The sequence below is a fragment of the Cenococcum geophilum genome, assembly GCF_001692895.1.
Source record: "Cenococcum geophilum 1.58 unplaced genomic scaffold K441scaffold_4, whole genome shotgun sequence".
Lineage (NCBI taxonomy): Eukaryota > Fungi > Ascomycota > Dothideomycetes > Gloniales > Gloniaceae > Cenococcum > Cenococcum geophilum.
Genome location: NW_027137562.1, coordinates 3,463,250 through 3,485,623, shown reverse-complemented (window position 1 = coordinate 3,485,623; position 22,374 = coordinate 3,463,250). Strand labels below are relative to the sequence as shown.

Here is a 22,374-nt window from a genome sequence, read left to right as displayed (position 1 = left end):
TAATAATGTAGCTATAGAGCCGGAAATTAGGAGATTACGGCAGCGATAAATACCTTAGACGATTATATAATAGGTGTAGGACTTTTATATAAACCGTTAAGCCTATATTCTAGTTAATAGATATATATTAAAAGTACAGGCGCTCCCACAAGCAGGTCTTCTATAGGGATTAGCACTAGCCCTAATACTCTTTCTATTCTTTAACGTAGATCTTATATAAAGCGCACCTAGAAATGGTAGCTCTATAGCCTTTATTAATAACTACTTGGTATAGGTTATAGGCCCTATAGTAGAGGAAAACACGCAGATTATCTAGGGCGAGATTATACCAATGCTTAAGAAATAGGAGAGGACTAGTGGAGCTTAATTTAAAGTAAAGAAAATATTATTTATCTACCTTACTAGATATAAAGAAGCGGGTAAGGATACCACCACACCACTTCAATTTAAAGGAAAAGAAATCCCCCTAATATAGGAAGTTAAAATCCTTAGGGTAATTTTTAATAAGGAGCTATAGTTTAAGGCACACCTAGTAAATAAGGCAGGTAAAGCTACTAAGGTAGCGCTAGCGTTGCGTAGACTAAAGGGACTATAGTTTAAGAGCGTTAAGCAGCTAGCTAAGAGCTCGGTCCTACTAATAATAGACTATATATCGCTAATATAGTACCCGCTTATAATATAAGAGTTAAAGTAGCTTCTCTAATAGGCGCAAAGAATTACGGCATAAGCTATTATTAGGGGGTTCCGTACTATTACTCTACTAATAGCAGAGGTAGAAGCAGGCTTACTCCCTCTTAAGTAAAGGCTGTATAACCAGGCCATTACATTCTGGGTATTAATCTATAAACTAGGTAAATTATATCCTTATTAGATAATTTAAAGATAGAGGCTCTATAGATAGCACCAGTTACCGCTCTAGAGGATAGTAGAGATATATAATAATGTCTAGGTAAATAGGGTGCTAGAGGTTAAATAGTATATATGCCCGCTGTGGGTGGCTAAGCCTAATATAGTAATATATAAGGACGAAGAGTATACTTAAGCTATTATTAAAGACTATAAGCTAGGGCAGGTTAATATATACGTTAATATATTAGTGCGTAATGGTAAGGCAGGAGTTAGTGTGTATGCTATACTATCTAAAGCAACGCTTTTAAAAACGGTGGCAGGCTTTAAATAGGCTGACGCCTACCTAATAGAGCTTCTAGCAATTAGCGAGGCAGCTAACTAGCCGTAGGACCCTATGTGCACGGCTATTAACTAAGTAGGTTTCCTAATACCTGCTTTTAGTATAAGAATATTTTCTAACTCGTAATTAGCGTTACTGTTAGTATAGAGCTAGAGGGCTAGAGCCTACCAGGAAATAGTTATAGAGATTTTAAAGAAACTCTAGCTAAACAATATCACGCTATACTGGATTTTAGGCCACTTAGGATTTATAGGAAATAATAAAGCTAATAAGCTTACTAAAGTAGTAACAAGACTAGAGAGCGAGGAGCTACTATAGAGAGATGGCCTCCTATAGTACCTTATAACGCAAGCCTTAAAAAAAGCTAAGATAATAACAGAACCGCTTTTATTAGGAAGATTTAATATAGGCAAGTTTATAAAGAAGATTAATACAGCACTCTACCTTAAAAAGGCTGTAGGATTATACTAGTAGCTAATTAGCTCTAAAGCTACTATCTTTACGTAGCTATAGACCGGCAAGTTATTTCCAAAGGAATATCTCTATAAAATTAATGTATTAGAGACGGCGTTATATAACTATAGGCTTATAGAATTAATACAGCACTTCCTCTTTTCTTATAGGAGGTAGATATAGTAGAGGTTTAAACTAAGAGAGTAGTATAAAGATTAATTTAGGGATCTATTATATATATTAGGAGGCTACTTACGCAGATAAAAAAAAGGCAGGAATATTAACGGCCTAATTAAGCACTAGAAGCCAGACATTAGCGTAATTAAAGCTATAATTAAATTTATAAAGGAGACCGGACGCTTATACCTAAGTATATAAGATATAGAGAGTATAAAAGCCGACGTTAATAAGTAAAGACTTTTAAGAATTCCTTTAATTATCTAACCGAATATACCGCGAGCCTCCTCTATATATACCTCTACTGGTGCGTCGCCGATTAAGAAGCGCACAACGCTGGAATAGCCCTGCGGACACGAGGCGTCAAAAACTACTTGCTTAGGCTTACCTCTAAACTCTAACTTTCTTTATAGTAACACATTACTTTCCTTTATTTTTTCCTTAGTTAAGTATAGTATTAGGTAATAGATATATAGTTCTTATAGTTAGCTTCTAAACTAGAGTAAGCATATTAATAGTAGGAAGTATTTAGTTAGCGCTCTATAACGGCCTATACCCTAAATAGTATATAGCCATAATAGAATATATATATATACATATATATATACATACATAGGCTGCAAATTGTAATAGAAGTACTCTTTAGTACAGTAGTAAATCACGTGCTTCGGGCTGTGGCGTATTTGTGGCTGGAATGCTAAAACTTATAGGTAGTGTTGCAAACGTGCAAGGGTGAAGCCGCAATCGCTAATATTGTCCTAATATATCTTCGCCACTGGTGCCCTCCATAGCACCCCTAGGGCTTTCGCTGGCTCGACTTTACTAATCCGTGCTACTTTGTCCTTTGGTATTAATAAACCCGCCTCTGCCTCTGCCTCTACCTCTAGCGCAGGACTCTTGCGCCTATAACCGCGTTTTCCCTTACTTATAATAGCTTTCTCTTTAGCATTACGCTTCGCTCGTGCCTCGTTAAGATCCTTAAAGCTTATTACCTTCGCCTTCCCTAGGGCTACTAACCTGGTTAATCGGCGAACTTTTAATTCGTTGTTTATTTTAGACAGGAATTAATTTCGATCCTAAAGAAGGGTACATTTGGTAAAGGATATTTAGGCGGCACTTGCGAGCTCTATACGTGCTTTTATAGGCGCTATTTACTCGTCTTATTAAGCGCATAAGCATCCTATTTAATTAGGTTTTGTAATAATATAAGAGCCTCTGTTATTACTAGCGTTATAGGCGTTTACAGTACTTCGTCTTATATACTAGATCCCACTACCTTATTAGCCTTTAGAATAGTGAGTTTAATTAGGGGCGGGGGCTTCTGTATTCCTTTAAGTACTCTCTTTAAGTTAAACGGAAATAAACTAGTTGCAGCCTACCCAGCCATAATATTCCTCTTAGTTAACGCTCTATCCCGTATAGGCTTGTATAGAGAGGTAAAATATTCCTTATTAACTATGTCTACGCCTCCTCGATTTAGTTATTTAACCTAATTATAATAGGCTGTCTTTAAGGGTGCGAAGACCCTAACGTTATATGGTTAAAGCTTATGGGAGTATAAGAGGGAAAACGATATAGGATAATATTGTTCTTAAAGCAAAACTCTAAAATTTTAAGGGTTTTGTGCGTCTCGAAGCCGTTATATATTAGAACCCGTAGTTTCTTATTAGCCAGTTCTTTAGTTTAGGGATTAAAAACACGCGTAAGCTACTCTAAGCTGATCTTCGAGTTATTATATTCGTTTTTAGAATATCCGTAATGCCATTTAGGAGTTGGGTATATAGTCCAGTTACTTTGGTAGGTTAAAGCTGGCCAGATTATAAGTGGTAGTAGCGACCTACCGTTAGCACTGACACACTTAATAGCAGTTACTATTGTCCGCTTGATACTTGTACCTCTATGTCACGGAGCGCGGGCAATGGCTACAAAGCGTATATATTCGGGGAGTTTACAAGACGTTGCGCGATCAATCGTAAGGGTCGAGGGCGTAAGGAGGTGATATACCTACGCGTAGCTGACGTAAGCTGTACGCGAGGTGTACGCAAGAGCACGGGGCTCTCCTATGGAGGCCCCTACGGTGGGGTTCTGTAACACTACCCCCCCTCTTATAGAGGCGGAGCTCCGGCGACGCTGTGGTTGCTATATATATATAGAAGGGACATTTAAGGTATAGAGAAGGAAAAGTAAAGGGGGTATCGCTAAGGGCTTAAAACAACGTTATGTAATAAGGCTTAGCACCTAAGAATCTAACCAATTAGATAACTTTAACCGCCGGTCAAAGTTCCTGGACATCTTATTAATATTCTAGTCACGTAATCGCATTTTGCCATCACATAATAGCAATCTACGGCAATCTAACGACAATTTGCCCTTACGTGGTAATATATAACGGTTTAACTCTATAAGGGCTCCCATAGAGGATTAGGTACAAAATCTCTGCTTAGGCCCGGTTTCTGTGGGTTCACATAGTAAAAGTCGCTAATTAGGTCCTTTGCATTTTTAAAGTCTTCCTATAGTTGCCATTCTAGCTAATCTATATTGAATCCTATATAGACAGCTCTGTAGTAGAGCCGCCATCCTCTACCTTTGCCAAAGTATTTAGAGTCGATAATTCGTTTAACGGTCCACTCCTTATAGTTCTCGTCTTCGTTCTCATCTCGGATTAGTACTAGCAGGGGTTTAGGCTATATCTATCCCGGTAAGGGGTTAGGCTAGTAAAGGTGTAGTAGCTATAGGTGAAATACAGGCTATATCCCACGGGTGGCTAGGGTAGGCAGGAGCTCTAGTTCGTATGCAGCTCCCCTATTAATAACTCATTTAATCGGATAGGGGCCGAGGTTCTTATAATTAAGTGACTTTATAGGCCTCTGCGTAGAGATATTACGTGCATCTAGCCATACCCAGTCGCCGACACGCATCTCCGGTAGTAGTATTCTGTGGCGGTCGGCAAAGTAAGCTTATTTCGCTTGGGCCCAGGCCATTTCTCCTTTACAGTAGTTAAGTAGGTCTTTTATCCGGTCTATATATTAATTAGCAAGTAGCATTTTAAGGCGTTTTCCATATAGCAGTTTCTTATTAATAGGCTCTAGTGGCTCTATACCGGATTATAGGTAATATCCTTTATTTGCGAAGAATGGGGTAAGTCCTATAGTGGCTAAGACGTAGTTATTTGCTATAAATTTACCTAGTAGAAGGTAGTCTACCTAGTTATCCTAACTATAGGCGACTACCTATCGTAAGTACGCCTTTATACTAGCGTTAGCGTTTTCTAGTTATCCCGCAGTTTCGTGGTAAAAGGATATAGATATCTTAACGGAGATACTAAGGCGTTGGCAGATCCGCCTTTATATATTAGAGTCAAATTGCGTGCCTTAGTCAGACGTAATAGAGTTGGGTAATTTGTGTAGTCGGTAGACTTCGCGAAGAAAGGTGTCGGCAACGTCGCTTACGGCTACGCCTTTAGTTAGGACGTAGTAGCGTTCTTTTATAAGTCGGTATATTATTATAAGGATGTTCTTATAGGTTCGGCCATGTCGTTTATAAGGTGGTAGGTTGATAACGAAATCTATAGCGATATCTGCCTATCGTCGTATAGGTACTAGTAAAGGGTATAGCAGTCCTTAGTATTTTGTATAAAATGCTTTAGCACGTTTATAGCTATAGCAGGCGCTTATAAAGCGTTTAACTAAGTCTATCATTTTAGGCTAGAAGTAGTATCGGCTAAGAAGCTTATAGGTTCCTCCTTTGCCTAGGTAGCCGCTTAATTAGAGGTCGTGGGCTATTTAGATTAGTTGCCGTTGTAGGTCTTCTAAGTCAGGGATAAATAGATAGCCTCTATAATAGAGCCTATTCTCTTTTACTTCTAAGGCTGCTATATTAATCTAGCCTAAGCTTTAGAGGTTAGTAGGCAGTATACAGGTGCCGGCGATCTTTACGGCAATTAGTTAATACAGTAATAGGTTAACAGGGGTATTATATACTGCGGTAATAAGTTTATTAATTTTAGGGGGTAACTCTAGTTCTATAGTATAAAGCTAAGGGGTAGTTAGTTCTATCTTGGGTAGTATACCTAAGGCTAAGTTTTATGCTTTTAGGATTGTTTATCATTGGAATTAATTTTAAGGGTTATCTTCTAACTAAGGAAGGTCTTATAAACGGCGTGTTAGGCTATCAGGCTTAGTACCTTATACTCCTAACCTATATGCAATTTTAAAGTTAAAACCAGAGAGGAACTTATTCCAACGTACTTAGCGTTAGTTTAGTTGTTTTATAGTTATAAAGTACTTAAGGTTGCGATAATCTATAAGGACCTCAGTTGGCTAGTCAGGTTCTGCTAAGGAGAGTTCTAGTTAGAATTCCTTAAACGCTTATATAATTATAAGGAGTTCCTTATTATAAATCTTATAGTTATATTCTTATAGTGTAAGCTTAGACGAGTAGAATGCAACTAGGTAGAGGAAACCGTCATCACCTATCTAGGAAAGAACGCCCGCGTTAACGTGGTCTAAAGAGTTAGTCTTAAGATAGAGTTATTATCCTAGTATAAAGTAAGCTAGGATAGGTGCTTTAGTAAACGCATCTTTTAAGTCTTAGAACGCCTTTTTATATTTAGGCATCCAGATAAAATATAGATATATTTTTCTTCCTTTCGCGGAAAGGCCCTTTATTCGCATCATTACTATAAGTAGTACTATAACACCCAAGAAGTTATATATAAATTTCCAATAGAAGTTAGCAAAACTAAGGAAGGCTTATACGTCCTTAATATAGGTAGGGGTTTACTATCTAGTAATTGTGTATACTTTTTCAGGGTCCATACGGACACCCTTAGTAGTGACAATTAGTCTAAGGTATTTTACTTCTATGACTAAGAATTCGCACTTCTTTAAATTAATATAAAGTCCTACGTCTCTAAGGCGCTATAAGACCTTTTAAACGTACTTAGTATACTTAAAAGGGTTATTACTATAAATAAGTATATTATCTAGGTACGCGGAGCAGAAGTCGTCAAGGTAGTCCTATAAGGCATTATTAATATAGCTTTAGAAGCTGCCTGGGCCGTTACATACGCTAAAAGGCATAATAGTATATTCGAATTGGCCAAAGCGCAATACGAATACGGTTTTCTATTTATCACCTTCCCATATTCAGAGGCGGTTAAAGGCGGCAATAATATTAAGTTTAGTATAGATTTTGGCTTAGCTAAGCCGTTTAAGGGTCTCGCGTATAAGCGGTATAGGGTATTGGTTCTTAATCGTAATAGCGTTAAGTCCTCTATAGTCAACGTAGAATTAAATACCTCCTCCTAGCTTTTTAGTAAGGAGGATAGGGGCGGCTGCTAGGGACATGCTAGAACGAATAAACCCTTTATTAAGGTACTTATTAATATACTTTTTAACAACTAAGAGTTTATCTTTTAATATTAGGTAGGGTCTCTTATAAGGCGGCGTTTTTCCTTATTTAATATTAATAGTATAATCGTTAGGTCGATATAGGGGGAGTATATCTACGCTCTTTTATAAGCATATATTAATAAAGTTATAGTATCTCTCGGGGAGGAGCTTACAGAGTTCCTCATTAGTAAGTCCTTTTTTAAGCTTTATAAACTTCTTAAAGTCTAAGGGTAAAAGTCTATAGAGTTCTACGGGGGCATTGTTTTCTAGAAGGTTAATTATATCTATCCTATTACTATAGAGGACGTAGTCCTAATCTTTATTAAGCTTATATAGTCGTAATCGGGAGGCTACAGCAACAGTCCAGCCTTTCCTATATGCTATACGGTAGAAGGCCGCGGCGCTTACATAGTAGCAGTTAGTCGTAGGTAGGATAATAAGGGTTTCCTTAGGTTAATATCCTAGGGAGTAGATAGAGGCGGCTAAGCTATGCCCTAGGCAAGTCTCTCTACAGTATTTAGAGTTAAAGGTTACTTCTCTCTTTTACCAGTTAATGGCGGGGTTATATTATTTAAGCTAGTTTATTCTAAGGATAATAGGGTAGTTCGCAAGTGGTGTAATATAGGCCCAGAGCTCCTCCTGGTGTCCGTTTATATTTAGGTAGAGTTATACTATATAGGTAATCTTTTATACAGTATAACTACCGTTAGCAAGTTATAGGGCGCGGGCTTTGGCGAGGGGTAAGGTAGGTAGGTTATAAGTACACATAAATTAGGTATCTATAAATTTATTAGTAGCTCCGCAGTTAATCATAGAACGGGTTTTATATTATTTCTTAGCGGTAGTTCCCTCTATAGGTAAGACTATTTGCTTCCATCCTTCTATTTTTACTAAGCTATCTATTAAGCAAGCCAATATATAGATCCCTCCATCGTCAAAGTGTCCTAACCTGCGACTTAGGGCTAGGACTTTGCGTTTTCCGCTTCCGCGTCTAATTCTACTACCGTTACTACATCTTCGTCTTATACAGTAGCGGTATATAGCAACGTATTTAGTGTCTAGGGTATAGGGTTAGGTATTTAACAGTAGTTGCTAAACCTAGCCATTAGGCAGTTTGGGCTATAGCTATAATAGCCTTCTTAACAGCATCTATAGCAACGCCTTAGCTTTTAGAGTAGCTTACGCTCTCCGTCTAGTAGCTTTTTCAAAAAGGCTAGTATAGAGAGGTTAATATTAGGACCAGTGGTGTTACTTAGGGTAGTAGGCGTTGGTGGTTTAGTAGGTCTAAAGGGCTTCTATAGGGAGGTCTTCGGGCGGGGGTTTACAGTAGTAATCTGGTTCAGCCGTCGTTTAATCTTCCGTAGGGCTGCTACCATATTGTGAACATCGTTATAGTTGTGGCTGGCGGCTACATGACTAAGGCGATAAGTGACTTTTTTAAGGAAATCTTCCTAGTCTTTAGCGTCGTCTTAGGCGAGGACTCCGGTATATTCCTGGAATTTAATATAGAACTTATTAAATAATTTAGTAGAACTTATCTTTAGGGCGCGTAGTTTAGCTTAACTAGTGGCTACTAGGTTATAGTCACGGTACATTTAGTTAAGGTTATTAAGGACTTCCTAGTGGGACTACCACTTCTAGGGACTACTAGTCTCTTATTAAGCAAAAAGCCTATTAAACGGGATGCCTTTCGTTCGTCCGATAATATAGCCAATCTTAGTATCTTCTATAGGGAAAAGGCAGGCGCTCTAGGTCAGTTTCTCGCAGGTTTATATCTTCCAGTAGCTATATTCCTTACGGTTACCCTTAAAGATTAGGGGATTGGGGTAGCATGTATTGGACCCTATAGTGGTAGTTTAGGTTTAATTATTATAGCTTTTATCATTACCGCTGCTATAGTAGGGGTTCCTATTAGGTGAAGCTGCTCGGCGCTAACCTTCCGTTAAGCGTTAAGTAGGTGAGGTTGCTAGGGGCGTAGAGACTTAGGTAGCGTTATATATAGTAGAGAGGTGTCTAGTATTATTATAAATGTGCTCGTTAAGCTAAGATTATAGGTATTTAATTATACCCTTTCTTTCGGTAACTGTAGCAATAAGTATAATCTCGGCCTTTTTTAATCGTTAAACGTCGCGTTTAGACGCGCGGAGGTTATCTTCGATCTCTTGGCGTATATTATTAGCGAGCGCCTTACAAGCTTATAGGTCTTAGATAATATCGTAATCTTAGGTAGTACGCATCTCAGCTTATATAAGCTTTAGATAGTAGTTCTATAGAAGGCGGTAGTATTTATCGGGTTCTCGTGCTACCATTTTTACAAACATCTCAGCGTCTCGTATCTCAATCTTAATGGGTAATAGCCCTTTAGCTTATTTATCTGTGGTTATATAGTTAATAAAGAATAAGACATTATTAATATCCCCCTTATAGTCGTCGTAGTCTTTTAAGCCACTAGGCTTCCCTTTAGGGGTTAAGGCTAGGGCTAATAAATTAAATCCTCCTAGGACTAATTGGTGTCGTAGTTTCGATATAGGTATTAGGTTGTTCTTTAAGTTTAACATAATAGCTAGTAAGGAATTTCATCTTATTATTATTAATTCTTTAGGAGTATAAAGTAAGGTGACTTATGGACACGCTACTTCTGGCAGCGTCTACGGTATTGTAGAGATGTAGAATTGGTCATAGGCTAAGCGTCGGTGAAGAAAAAGGCGTAACGTAATGTTACGGAGCGCGGGCAATGGCTACAAAGCGTATATATTCGGGGAGTCTACAAGACGTTGCGCGATCGATCGTAAGGGTCGAGGGCGTAAGGAGGTGATATACTGTCACGGAACGAGGGCAGTGGCTACAGAGCGTATGTATTCGAGGAGTCTACAAGACGTTGCGCGATCGATCGTAAGGGTCGAGGGCGTAAGGAGGTGATATACCTACGCGTAGCTGACGTAAGCTGTACGCGAGGTGTATGTAAGAGCACGGGGCTCTCCTATGGAGGCCCCTACGGTGGGGTTCCGTGACACTCTATAGTCTTATATATTGTCCTTACCTATAAGGACTTTAATAGAGCCTAGTATGCTTAGTAGGACTCCCGTCTCGTCTATATTATAATAATTTTCTAGTAAAATAGCTAGCTTCTATAGTACTTTGCTAACTACTTTAAACCACTCTGTGACCTTATTATATATATAACTATTATAGCGTTTCCAGTCAATAACCTTAACTCGCCTCGCTTTAAGTTCTGGATAGCGTTTCTTAAAGGCCCGAGGCCAGTTCTTACCTAGAGGCTTAATTAGTATATCTATAGACCGATAGTAGGCAATATTAAAAGCTAGCGAATATATAAACTTAATTCGTACAGGGTGCCCAAGATTAGCTATTAGTAATAAGAACTTAACAATGGCTTTCTCTTCCTCTAGGGTGAGGTATTGCTAGCTTTAGGCTAGCTCCTCTCTTAAGCGTCGTCTGTAATTATAATAGTAAAGCATAGAGAGTGGAATATCGCCCTGTTTTGCTAAGGTAGTATATATCCTAGGTATATCTAGAGGGAGGCCTTACGCTAGTACCTGGCTGGCTTGGTCCATAATAGCGAATATAATAATAATAGTAGGATAGGAATGAGCGGCTCTACTAGATATAGTACGCAATAATAAACGCGCGCGGAGAAATCTAAAAATAGGTAGCACGTAATAGTTATAAATACTTCTAGAATAGCGCCACACTTTATATTAGTTCAGCTTAGCATTAAATATATTACAGTTACCTAAATATATAGTACCGCACTATATAAGTGCGCTAAACCCTTATACTAAGATATACTGTAGACCCCTTCGCACGAATTAATCCGGAGTGCATATTTTTATAGGCTAAGTGTCTTTAAAACTTAGAGTTATCTTCTTTCTTAATAGAACTGTCTTTCTAATACTCCGAAATTTAAAGATATATTAATGGCTGTAGTAGAGTAGGGATGTAAAGCTAACGCGGTTCTAGATGCTATAAATAGAACGATTAATAGCATAACTAAGACCGTTGTAATTTTCTTACTATAGACTAGTTTCTAAAGGAGAAATGGCTAAAGAAAAATAATATATAGGCTACAACTTAATAGACCCCTAAGGGAAAGAACTAAGACGCTTAAATAATAGGTTTATCTCGGCGCGGGGGGTTTCTCGACCCGTAGGGAGGGACGTTAGGCTCTAATATTAACTTAAATTTGCTACTTCGTCACTCTAACATTGCTACTCTATCTAGCTAAGGTTGTGATGTAGCCGGGCTAGGACGGATTTCAAAATTTCTAACCTATATTGGGCGCTTCCGCCTACACAAATATATATAGAGGGCAATTACTATAACAATAAATACGAAAATAGCTACTATAATACCTGCAACTCCGCCACTACCTAAAGACTTGTGGTTAGAGACTTTTTGTTAACTATTAAGAATCTTATTACTACTTTTTCATCAGTACGCGTATCTCTGCTATAGGGTTTGACTTACCTTATTACTTAAAACATAGTTTTTAATTTAAATCCCTTTAAAAGGTTAGAGGGAGACCCTGCACTTATATACATTATCGCTAGCTCCTAATTGCTAAAAATAAAGAGGCCCTAGAAAAGGATCTGATGCTCTACTATATTTAGAAAATGATATTATTTAAGAAAGTTTGTAATATAAATCTACCTATAGCAGCCCTCTCGTCCACTATTAAAAGGATATACAGTATAAACAATTCTATCTCTATTACACGCCTATTAAGGCCTATACGCCCTATAAAACCATCCTACTGCAGTTGTCTAAAACTCTATCTCGCTCGCGTCTCTCGTTGGTTTTTTAATTTGGGCTACAAATTGGAACTAAGTGGCTCCTATATTCCGATTAAAGAACCTCCGCCACTATATTATAATAATATTAACTATAAGACTAGGGTCTTAATTAGCCAATCCTTAAATCTCTTAGATAATAGGAGTATAATATTTAGATTATTAGATTCTAGGAAATATATATTTAAGCCTAGCTGCTAAAATATAGAACTGTTAAAAGCCAAATAGGGCCTAGTTTAGGGTTCTATAGGGGGTCCCTCCCCCCTATATAAATAGCCTAGATCCTTATTAATATAATCCTAATACGAGTTCTAACAGGAATACTATTTGGGTTTAGTCAATGCTAAATAAGCTAGGGTTTGCTTTAAATACTAGCACATATATATGACCTACAGGCCTTTCGACATCCTAGGATATTAAAATGGTTAGGAAAGTGACTTTTTAATTCCCTAAAGCCGTCCGACATAATATATATAACTAGTTTCATTAATAAATATAAAAGGAGAAGAAAACTGTTGATCTAGACCCCAAGATAGGACGCGCTATTTTTAGTGTGCAAAGTGTGCCTATATGACTCCGGAAACGGTTCCTGTAAGGGTGTTGAAACCTTGCCTAAATCGATTCCTACACAATTTCAGCATATAGAACGGTCTCTTCCTCTAGAAAATCATTTTCATGGAACTTTGGCCATGACTAAAACGTGGAATAAACAAGATCTTCAGCGTGGAGGTTATCAAAAAATACATTCTCCCGATGTAACGTCCATCACTGCTAGTCAAGAAACACTCCATGCCGAGAAATCTAAGGGGTACTTGAACTTCAAACTCTCCAAATTCCGTACACACCCTAATAGTTGTTCTAAATCTATATAAATAATGTACTATAGCTAATCCTCAACATATAAAACCTCTTAAAACTAAAAATTACGTGTGGCATCGCCGCCTTCTCGTCAAGTCCGCTTAGAGGTCACTTTTGTAGCGAAATAATATCTCTTCACTGCATTACTACAGCTAAGCTCTTAGCACATTGAAAAATAAATAAAATGGTCAGATTAAAGTATCTAAGCCTTACTATAATAGTAGGAAGCTAGGATTAGCTCTATGCCTGCTGTCGCGCGTAAGTTTATGCAAGATGGCGATCCTAGTCGGTACTTTGTTCAGGGCGGTTTTCTAATCTTGGCTAGCGCAATTACATACTCGTATTCAGGCGTCAAACGTCATCCGTTACAGTTACGAGCGGAATCGATGTCCGGTTTGAACATTGATTTGTTCTCAGCGCACGGTCTTCTTAACGGGGATACTCTCTCGGGTTTTTTTTTATATTTTTATATCCGTTGTATTATACTACGTACAATACTGCGCATGCAGCCTTTTGGCTATGGCGCTATAGTTCTATATATATAAATCCTTTTCTTAGGCAGCTTAATATGTACTAGTAGCTATGTCCTAGTAGTTTATAAACCCCTAAATTAGGAGTTTATAGTTTCCTAGTAAAAATACTAAGATACTACAACTACTAGGGAATGAGAAAATGGTAAGAAAAACTGTAAATCCTAACCCCTATCCCTGTCCTTTTGCAATTTATTTCTGTCCTTTTGCTCTCTACTGTCTTTTAACCTAAGAGCCTAGTAGGAGCTACCTCCTTCTAGACTCCTATTAATTTTATTCTTCCATAGAGTCTTCTACGCTAGTACTATGTACTAGTTTAGCTGCTCTAAGATTCTCGCAGTCTCTACTATTAGCAAAGTGTTTTTCTTTACAATTAATGCAAAGAGGGGTAGTATGCTTGCAAGGCCTGCCGCTTATTAAGCAAGTAGGACAGCAGTGGTCTTTAGATAGATGTGCAGCCGCACAATATCTACAGGCCCTAGTAGAGCATCTGTCTCCTATATGGCCAAATTTTTGGCAGCTATTACACTGCGTAGTAGGAGAGACTTCGAGGTATTTTACTACCTTAGTAGCTGTACCTGCAATTGATATCTCTTTTTACTTAAGGATTTCTTATCTTTTTTCTTCGTTCTCTATAGTAAAAACTATAGAGCCAAATCTGGTCTATGGATCGTGTCTTTTTACACTAGATAAGATCCATCTAGGTAGTCCTTATATCCTTATAGGATTAAAAGTCTCAATTTCCTCTTTTAGAAGCTTAGAGCCTCCTTCTCCTAAGAACGGTAGGGTAGGAACCCCATAGGCTATAATTTGAACCCATGGTTCTAGTTTTTGTTCTCTTTAAAAGGTAAAGCAGTTTTGCTAGATCTCCTTATATTTAACTAGGAAATCTGCATTATACTCTTCTATAGTCGTAAGGAGAATATTTTGTTTTCCTTTAGTTCTAGCTATAGACGCTAGAACTGGCTTTTTTACTTACAGTTTTAATACAAATAGTTGATTGACTTTATTTCGTATAAAGAAGGTATCTAGAGGTTAGTCCTTTTCGTTTATAATTAGGACTAGCTTCCTTTCTTATAGCTGCTTTTTCTTACTTTTAGTAGAAGTAGAACCCCTACTAGAAGGAGAAGGGGTAGAAGGTAGTAGTGGTGATAATGAGGAGGGTAGGGAGGACGAAGAAGAAGGGAGGTCCTTCTTTAGTCTCTCTGCGTAAGTATTTTTGGTAGAAGCTACCTCCTTACAGAGAGCTCTTACTTCTTCTACTAGTCCTTCTAGGACCTCTTTTGCCTCTTCTTCTTCTTCTTCTTTTACAAAGGGGTTTTTTCCTATTAGGATATTTTGTGTATAGTTTACTAGCTGTCCAACTTGTTCTTCTTGCTCTTCTCCTTCTAGCCCTCTATAGGCCTGGATTAGGCTTCTTAAAGCCTCGCATAGATATTCCTCCGGAGAAAGGGAAGAGAGAGGTATATTATGCATACTATCTATAGTAGTCGTTGGTTTTATTGTCTTTTTTGCAGGTTTTTGGTTTTCTTTTTCAGGAGAAGACTAAGGATGTCCTCTTTTTTCTCCTGTCCTAAACGGGCCAGGAGAAGGAGAAGGGGGAGAAAAAGTAGATGTAGAATCTTCATCACTTATTTCTATAGGAGGTTTTTTTTTAGACCTATTAGGCCTTGGCATTTTATATCTTATAGGGGGGCTTCTAGTTTTTACTATCTTTATACCCTTTCTCCTTACTAATCCTACTAGAAGATTTCTGGGGAGATTAGGCTAAAAGGTAGTAGAAAGACTAGCCCCTATTGGTATTCGTAGTAGTAGTCGTAGTTTTGGTGTTCCTGTCCGTGCCTCGCTTATAAGCTAGGACCACCCCTAAGAAGAATTTTCTGCTAGGGGAAAGGGGGTAAAATGACAAATAAATCCACCTCTAGCTCGCTAGGCAGTGAGAATTAGGTCTTGAAAGTTAGGAAATCGATTGTTTTTGATGGTAAGATGGGTATGCGTAAGTTTTGAAGTGCGGCGCCACCTTTTGGTAAGGTTGCATGTGTGGTGAAGCTCCTCTCCTCGGGTTAGCGCGCTGCATAGGTAGCTCTATAATCAAACTAAGCTTCTATATAACATACTCACACAAGCTTGTACAAGCAAATGAGCGATACAGTATGAACGGAGGCTCCGTCCACTTCCAACTACAATAGGCCCCAGCAAGCCTTGCTTTAGGGTTCTATCAGTATCCGACGCACGAGAGCGCCGCAATTCAGGGCGTGATCAGCTTTTTACAAGAAAGGCTTTGTTGAGGTTTAAATCGATGGAGTCGAGACTTGAACACAAGGGGTGGTGCTAGGGTGGAATGCCCTTGAGAGTGGAAGTCTGCAGTATTTTTTCTTCGCTCTAACATAGCAACTAAAATAGAGTGCCGCATAGCCTTTCTATCCTAGAACGATCTCAATGGTATCAGCCTTCAAGCTATCCCATGCTCTCTGAAGCACCCGACCCAATGCCCTTCTTGCAGCTACACCATCTATTCTCTCAATCCACATAACATTGTAGAACGTATATACGCGTTCTTTCTGTCGTTGGGCCAACTCCCATTGCTGAAAGAGCTCTTCCGGATAGCCAATGGGCCGGGAGTCCATGGCAATGTGGAATTCGCCTCTGGAAATGGCGATCATTTCCGCCTGGTCGGCATCATAAGACCAAGGCGACGGCTTAAATATTTCTTGTGTGTGCAGATCCCGTTTTGACGAGTGAACACTGTTGGAGCACACGACGCCAATTATCTGTCCGGCCTGGTTCTGGAGGTATCGCCAGCTGCAAATGCCTAGCATTGCCTCCTGCCGCGGGGTGAGCGGAATCTCTTCGCCGAGAACTACAAATGCACGCTTGACGGTACCGACAATGGTGGTATTCCATTGTTCCGGCATCGTTGTGTTATACGAATCCGTTGTAGCGGCAAGGGGCACAGGGAACCGAAACCTGTAGTCGTGTTTGATTGTTTTATGCTGCAGGCCTTCGTCCTTTGTCCAGTCCTTCGGGAGGGTGGAATGATGTGTATTATTCCTAAAGTTTGCATATGAGTTGCAAATTGCCGTTCGAGCGCCAGAGGCAGTGTTGAATTTGGACCATGTCACTATTGGACTGATGCTGCAGATGTTCTGAGAGTACAGCGAGAGCAACAAGCAATCATTTCCAGCTAGCCAGTTGCTGAAGTTGAGTGTACCTTGCCATCTGCACCATGACCAGCTCGGTAAAGGTTCGACCGGTTTCCCAACTGCGTTCGCTAGTTGGCATCTGTCCTGAACTGGAACTCCGGGCTGCCAGAGCAAGGCAACGTCAAAGTATGATTCCGGCAAGCCGAAAAGAAATCCTCCGGGGAATGAATTGCGAAGCGTTGTCAGGACACCAGAGAAGGCCGAGATGGAATCGCAGGGGAAGCTGAGTGTTCTCTTGCTGTAGTTCTCGACGAGTCTTCGGAATAGGTCATGATCTGGCCAGCCAGGATTCTGTAAACTGTCCACAAATGACCGTTGCTCCCATGCCTCGAGCACAACCTCGTTGCTGAACGCTTCCTGGCAGAGCGACTTCTTGCATTTCCAGATAAATTGCCCCTGGAAGATGATTACCAGCCTTCTGGAGAACATCTGCTCTTGAAATGTCCAACCTCTTGATGCCCATGATGTATTGGTAGGTAGCGCTTTGTACCGCATCCCATACAAGATTTCAATATCGCCCACAGACTTGAATACATTCCGGTGACGGGTGCCATGAGATGCTGGCGTACCGATTCCAGCAATTCCAATGCTTGCATCGCCGTCTGCAGAAACAATTGTGAAGCATGCGTTGGCGTATATCGTCCCCATTGCCATGACTTGTTCATGTTTATGTCTACCGTCATCCTGCACGATGCAATATCGGTCTATCCAAAGGAAACGTTGTCCCATTTGGCGTGTGAAGTCCATCGCACTAGAGACCAAAGGCGGAATGATAAAGAAGTCTGGATCGTTTAAACTCCCAGGCTCGAGGAACTGCTTCAGATTGGCTTTTCGGCACTCAAAATCGCTAGTGGACCGGCCCCACACGTAACTGAGAGCAACGTACTCGTGATCGACAGTAGCTTTTACCAGACATTGACTCTCAAGGTCCAACAGGTAGATGCTAGGTTTGGAAGTCGATATCAATGCATCGACGTTGCCGCAAGTCGGCCCATGCGACGACTGGCATCTTCTGAAGCAGGCTTTGGCAAAGTCGACATCGAGTACGTTTGGGTCAATGGACCGAATCGCTGGGAACCCAAAGTCCGCACCTGTGTTGGATGCTCCGGAGCCTGGCGCAAATAACAGCTCGGCAGATTGAAGTACAGGTGAATCGACGTAGATCTTAAGCAGACTTTTCAAACCTCCCGAATCTTTCGAGTGCAGGCGTCTCGCGCTTTTGGCCAACTGCCGATCTCTCTTCACAATGAAGGTTGATTCATCCCATTGCGGGGAGTTCCTCACCTTCCTCAGCTGAATATAAGCGGAGTCACTGATTTCTTGATTCTCCAGGCCCAAGATATCTGAGAGTTCTTGACAAGACTGACATTCCACCACTTGCTGATTGCAGTTGTTGCAAACCTTTGACATTCGGACGTCTCGGACCAAACCCAGACTGAGATCGCTGCTCTTCAGGTCTGAGGTCGACCCAATGATTCGTTCTCTGGAGCGGTTGCTAGTCTCCCCGGGAGGCCTTGGTATGCCGCGGCGTGTTGACAGCAATTCATGGCTAGAGAAAACGGTTTTCAGTTTTTTATGCAGGTTCCTGCAATTTCTGCATGGCTTTTCCGTATGTGCGCATGCCGGTTTTCCATGTACCGGGGTTGGGGCCGGTTTGGGATACGAAGACGGCGGTATTAATAAAGGCTCTGGAGAGCGCTGTTTTTCGAGTTGACATTCATCATCGCCACACATCTCGGAACCGCTGCTTGTCTCGGATCTATTGTGCATCGCAGGGGTGCTGTGTATCTCAGAATCGCTCTGCTGTTCAGAACTCGTGCAGATCTCAGAATCGGTATCGGGTCAGGCTGCAGCTGATTGCACATCTCACAGTGTGGCGCGGTAAGGCTGACATGTAGCGGTCAGGCTTTAGCAGAGGCGAATTTGCGAGCGAATAAACTGAATATGCTTATATCTTGAGAAGTGGACGAACACCATGGTGACACTAGCAGGGAGGACGGTCGACCCGCTCCGACCATGACCTTGTGCGATGGTGATTTCGTAGGCAGTTCTAGAGAGCTGAGTTAGTGACTGTTGACTCAGGTCACATGACTGCGGGGCTATGGTCGGCCCGTGTGCCATGGCTCCGCACAGCCACAGGCTGAGCTCTTGATCGATCTGAGTAAATTACACAGTGCCAGTTACGTAAGACGTGCTAAATGGTATCGCAATTTATCTCGGTCCCAGACGATCAACCAATCATAAGCTGCTTACATAACAGATTAATCATCTTATGTTGTTGTCGTCTGGTATTGTCTCGTTCCCAGACCTTCTTGCCAAGGCTTACCTTGCCAAGCCGCTAGCCGCTTTTGGCAAGACCTTCGTTAGAAGGTCTGGTACACGGTTCGGATTTTTGTTAGTCCCGCGNGGGGTATTTAGGCCTATATACACCTACTTTAAGCCAAATTATCTTAACTCTTATAGCTCCCTAAGCTATTCCTGATGGCTAGAATTACCAAAGCAAACCTGGCGAAGAAGACTACGTTGCCCGATTTGCCCGATTCTAATTCGTTATCTCGTCGTCGCGCCCGACGCCCCCGAGTCGTAGCAGCCCACGACCACCGCCGCCCTCTTCCTACTGTAGCCAGAGTACCTAAACCGACGAGCTAGCTTTAAATATAAACTAAGGACTACTAGCAGGTATAGATTTGCTTTATAGAAGGGGGTAAGCTTTAGGTAGAGCCTCGCGCAAAGCTTTAATAAAACCTTATGTAGAGCTTTAGTAGAGGCTTACGCAGAGCCCTACGCAGAGCTCCGCGTAGAGCTTCGTGCAGAGCTTCGTGCAGAGCTTTGTGCAGAGCTTTATGCAGAGCCTCCGTACGCAGAGCTTCGTGCAGAGCCTCCGTACGCAGAGCTTCGTGCAGAGCCTCCGTACGCAGAGCTTCGTGCAGAGCTTCGTGCAGAGCTTCGTGCAGAGCTTCGTGCAGAGCTTCGTGCAGAGCCTCGTGCAGAGCCTCGTGCAGAGCCTCGTGCAGAGCCTCTGCAGAGCTTCCTGCAGAGCTTCGAGCAGAACTTCGAGCAGAGCTTCGTGCAGAGCCCCGTGCAGAGCTTCGTGCAGAGCCTCGTGCAGAGCTTCGTGCAGAGCCTCGTGCAGAGCTTCGAGCAGAGCCTCGTGCAGAGCTTCGAGCAGAGCCTTGTGTAGAGCTTTGAGGAGCTTTAAGCAGAGCTTTGAGCAGAGCTTCGAGTAGAGCTTTAAGTAGAGCTTTAAGCGGAGCTTTATGTAGAGCCTTGTATAGAGCTTTATATAGAGTTGTTAGGCCATAGAGACGCACTGGCCGTAACCGGCTTAGCGCAGGCGAGGCGCAGGCGAGGCGTAGTCGCCCCGCATTAGAGAACAGCAGAATTCAGTTCTATAGTTCTACTTTATTAAGAACCAGAAACTCTTTGCATCCCGCTACTGTTATTACGTTACTGTATGCCCTAAGGACCTTGGCGTCCTAACAGTACTAAATTCTTATCCCTTTTTAGGGGTAGTGGCCCGACAACACAGCGGTCTGCTAAGGCCACGACTACGTAGCGGCAACCCTCTGTTGAGAAGACGACCTATATTTATTAACTATATCACAGCCTATTGACCTAATGGCGAGACGCGGGCGTACTAGCGCAGTGCGTACTACCGAGCCTGGGAATCGGCCCTAGGATAACATAGGCGAACCTATGTTGTCCTAGACAGAACCGGAAGCTACGGACGAAGGGGATATATAGGAAGAAATACAACGGCTAGAAAACGAGAAGCTATAACTCCTAGAGTAAAGAAAACTACACTTACTTAGGGAAGAGGTGGAAGTGCTAAAACGGCGTTAATACGGCAAGGTAATGTTAACTCCCGTTCCTAACCCAGATCTGCAACCTTAAACTATCCCATTAGAGTACTTAGATGGTAGCTAAATACGTCCAAACCTTAAGCGGAAGGCTACTAATATAATAGGCGCTCCGTTAAAATGGGCCATTAAAATAGAGAAGATTGCTCCGTATTATGGTAAGACTATATAAAAGCACTAAGACTTCCGCAATAGCTTAAAGCTAATATTCTGCCTAGAGCACAACGGCTTCGTGGATAAGGATATTAAAGTCGCGTTTACTATATAATATATAAAGGGGACTAACCGAACCCTTTGGCTATAGTATAAAGATAACTACCCAGATATATAGTTTACCTAGGAGGAGCTAATGGAATTCCTACTTAACCAAATTAAAAGTTTTATTAATTAAGAACTTTATATAGCCCTAATATATGCAAGGGCAATATAACGAACCGATTAATTTATAAATAAGTTTACTGCTCCTTAAAAGCACAAATTAATTCTCCCTATAATGTAAAGCATCTAATAATACACCTGTTCGCGAAGCTACGGCTAAAGCTACGGCTTGCGGTTACTAACTATTAGAAGTTTCCATAAACTTAAGATTAGCTAGTTTCCCTAGCTGCCCTATTAGAGGAAAACCAGAAGAGCGCGAGCGCCCTATAGGCTAGAAGTAATAGGTATGCCGCGAACTTAAATATAAAGACTACCCTATTGGGTAACTTAGGGAAAGCGGACTTTAAAACTACCGCTAGCAATATAATGGCGGGGCGAAGTAGTACTACTGGGGGTTCAACCTAACCTAAGGGGAACTGCAAAAATTATGGTAAGCTAGGATATTGGTGGCGATAGTGCCTAGAGCTATAATAGTACTAGCCGTAGTTAAGCAGTGTAAACGCCATCTTAACGCCGGGAAAAGGCAGGCGCCCTTGGAGCCCCTTATACCTATAGGGCGTAAGCTACTACTAGATCGTAAGGAAGCTATTACTGTTTTAGGAGAAGTCCTATCTAAGTAAACCTAGAAGGAGACCTTAGTAATGCTTAATTTCGGCGCCGAAGTAAATATAATTAATTAGCGATTTGTAATAGAGTGTAACTTTAAAATACTAGACGTAGAATTGCTTACCTACTCCTAGTTAAATAAAACTTAGGTATATTACTATAAAGCCTATAAGGTACTATTAAGAATAAAGGACAGCTAGGGTAGGATAAGGGAAGTAACCCTTATCTGCTATGGAATAGCTAATATATCCCCTACTGTTACCCTAGGTATACCGGGGTTAAAGAAGGCCTAACTTCTTATTAACTATAAGGCGAAGGCGTGGCGATGGAAGCTAGACGGCTCGTCCCTATTACTATAAACCTTTAAGGGTTTTACGGAGTCTCTCTAGAGGGAATCTAAGGTCTTCGCCTTAGTAATTGCTGGATTAATGCCTAGTAAATAAGATAACGGCAGCTTGCCGGTTCTTCCCCTATAGTTAAAAGAAGCTAGCGATGTCTTCTTATATAAGGAAGTAGGAAAGCTACCCTAATACTACTAGGGCGACTATGCTATTAACCTAGAAGAGGGATAGAAGGTCCTATATAGACCGCTTTATAACCTCTTAGTTAAGGAACTAGAGGTACTAAGGGAGTACTTAGACAACGCCTTAGCTAAAGGTTAAATTTAACTAAGTACTAGTCCCGTAGGGGTACCTATTCTATTTATACCTAAAAAAGATAGGAAGCTATGGCTCTGTATAGACTATAGAGGCCTTAATAAGGTAATAATTAAGAATCGTCTTGTACTACTATTAATTAATAAAACCTTGGACCGCTTGGTAGGTTTTAAGATCTTTACTAAGTTAGACCTAACGAACATGTACTACCGCCTTTGTATCCGTTGGGGCGATAAATAAAAGACGGCGTTCTGTACGCG

At 40.9% G+C, this 22,374-nt stretch overlaps 3 protein-coding genes across 3 annotated transcripts; all 3 read right to left on the bottom strand.

Moving 5' to 3' along the window:
- Positions 1-2,577: 2,577 nt before the first annotated feature.
- Positions 2,578-2,883, bottom strand: K441DRAFT_539396 (uncharacterized protein; the record flags this gene model as incomplete). The annotated part of the gene is made up of 1 exon (XM_067642555.1): positions 2,578-2,883. A coding segment is annotated over one exon (306 nt), but the record flags the coding sequence as incomplete, so codon positions are not given.
- A 7,568-nt stretch (positions 2,884-10,451) lies between these two features.
- Positions 10,452-10,634, bottom strand: K441DRAFT_490387 (uncharacterized protein; the record flags this gene model as incomplete). Its single annotated transcript, XM_067641978.1, has 1 exon — positions 10,452-10,634. A coding segment is annotated over one exon (183 nt), but the record flags the coding sequence as incomplete, so codon positions are not given.
- A 4,977-nt stretch (positions 10,635-15,611) lies between these two features.
- K441DRAFT_652897 (HET-domain-containing protein) lies at positions 15,612-18,638 on the bottom strand. The gene has a single exon (XM_067647438.1). The coding sequence runs from the start codon at positions 18,382-18,384 to the stop codon at positions 15,832-15,834; it is 2,553 nt and encodes an 850-aa protein (XP_067508895.1). The 5' UTR covers positions 18,385-18,638; the 3' UTR covers positions 15,612-15,831.
- Positions 18,639-22,374: the final 3,736 nt, after the last annotated feature.

What these genes read in the sequence shown, in the direction of transcription:
- K441DRAFT_652897 (XM_067647438.1), bottom strand. Translation starts at nt 18,384, where the DNA reads ATGCACAATAGATCCGAGACAAGCAGCGGTTCCGAGATGTGTGGCGAT.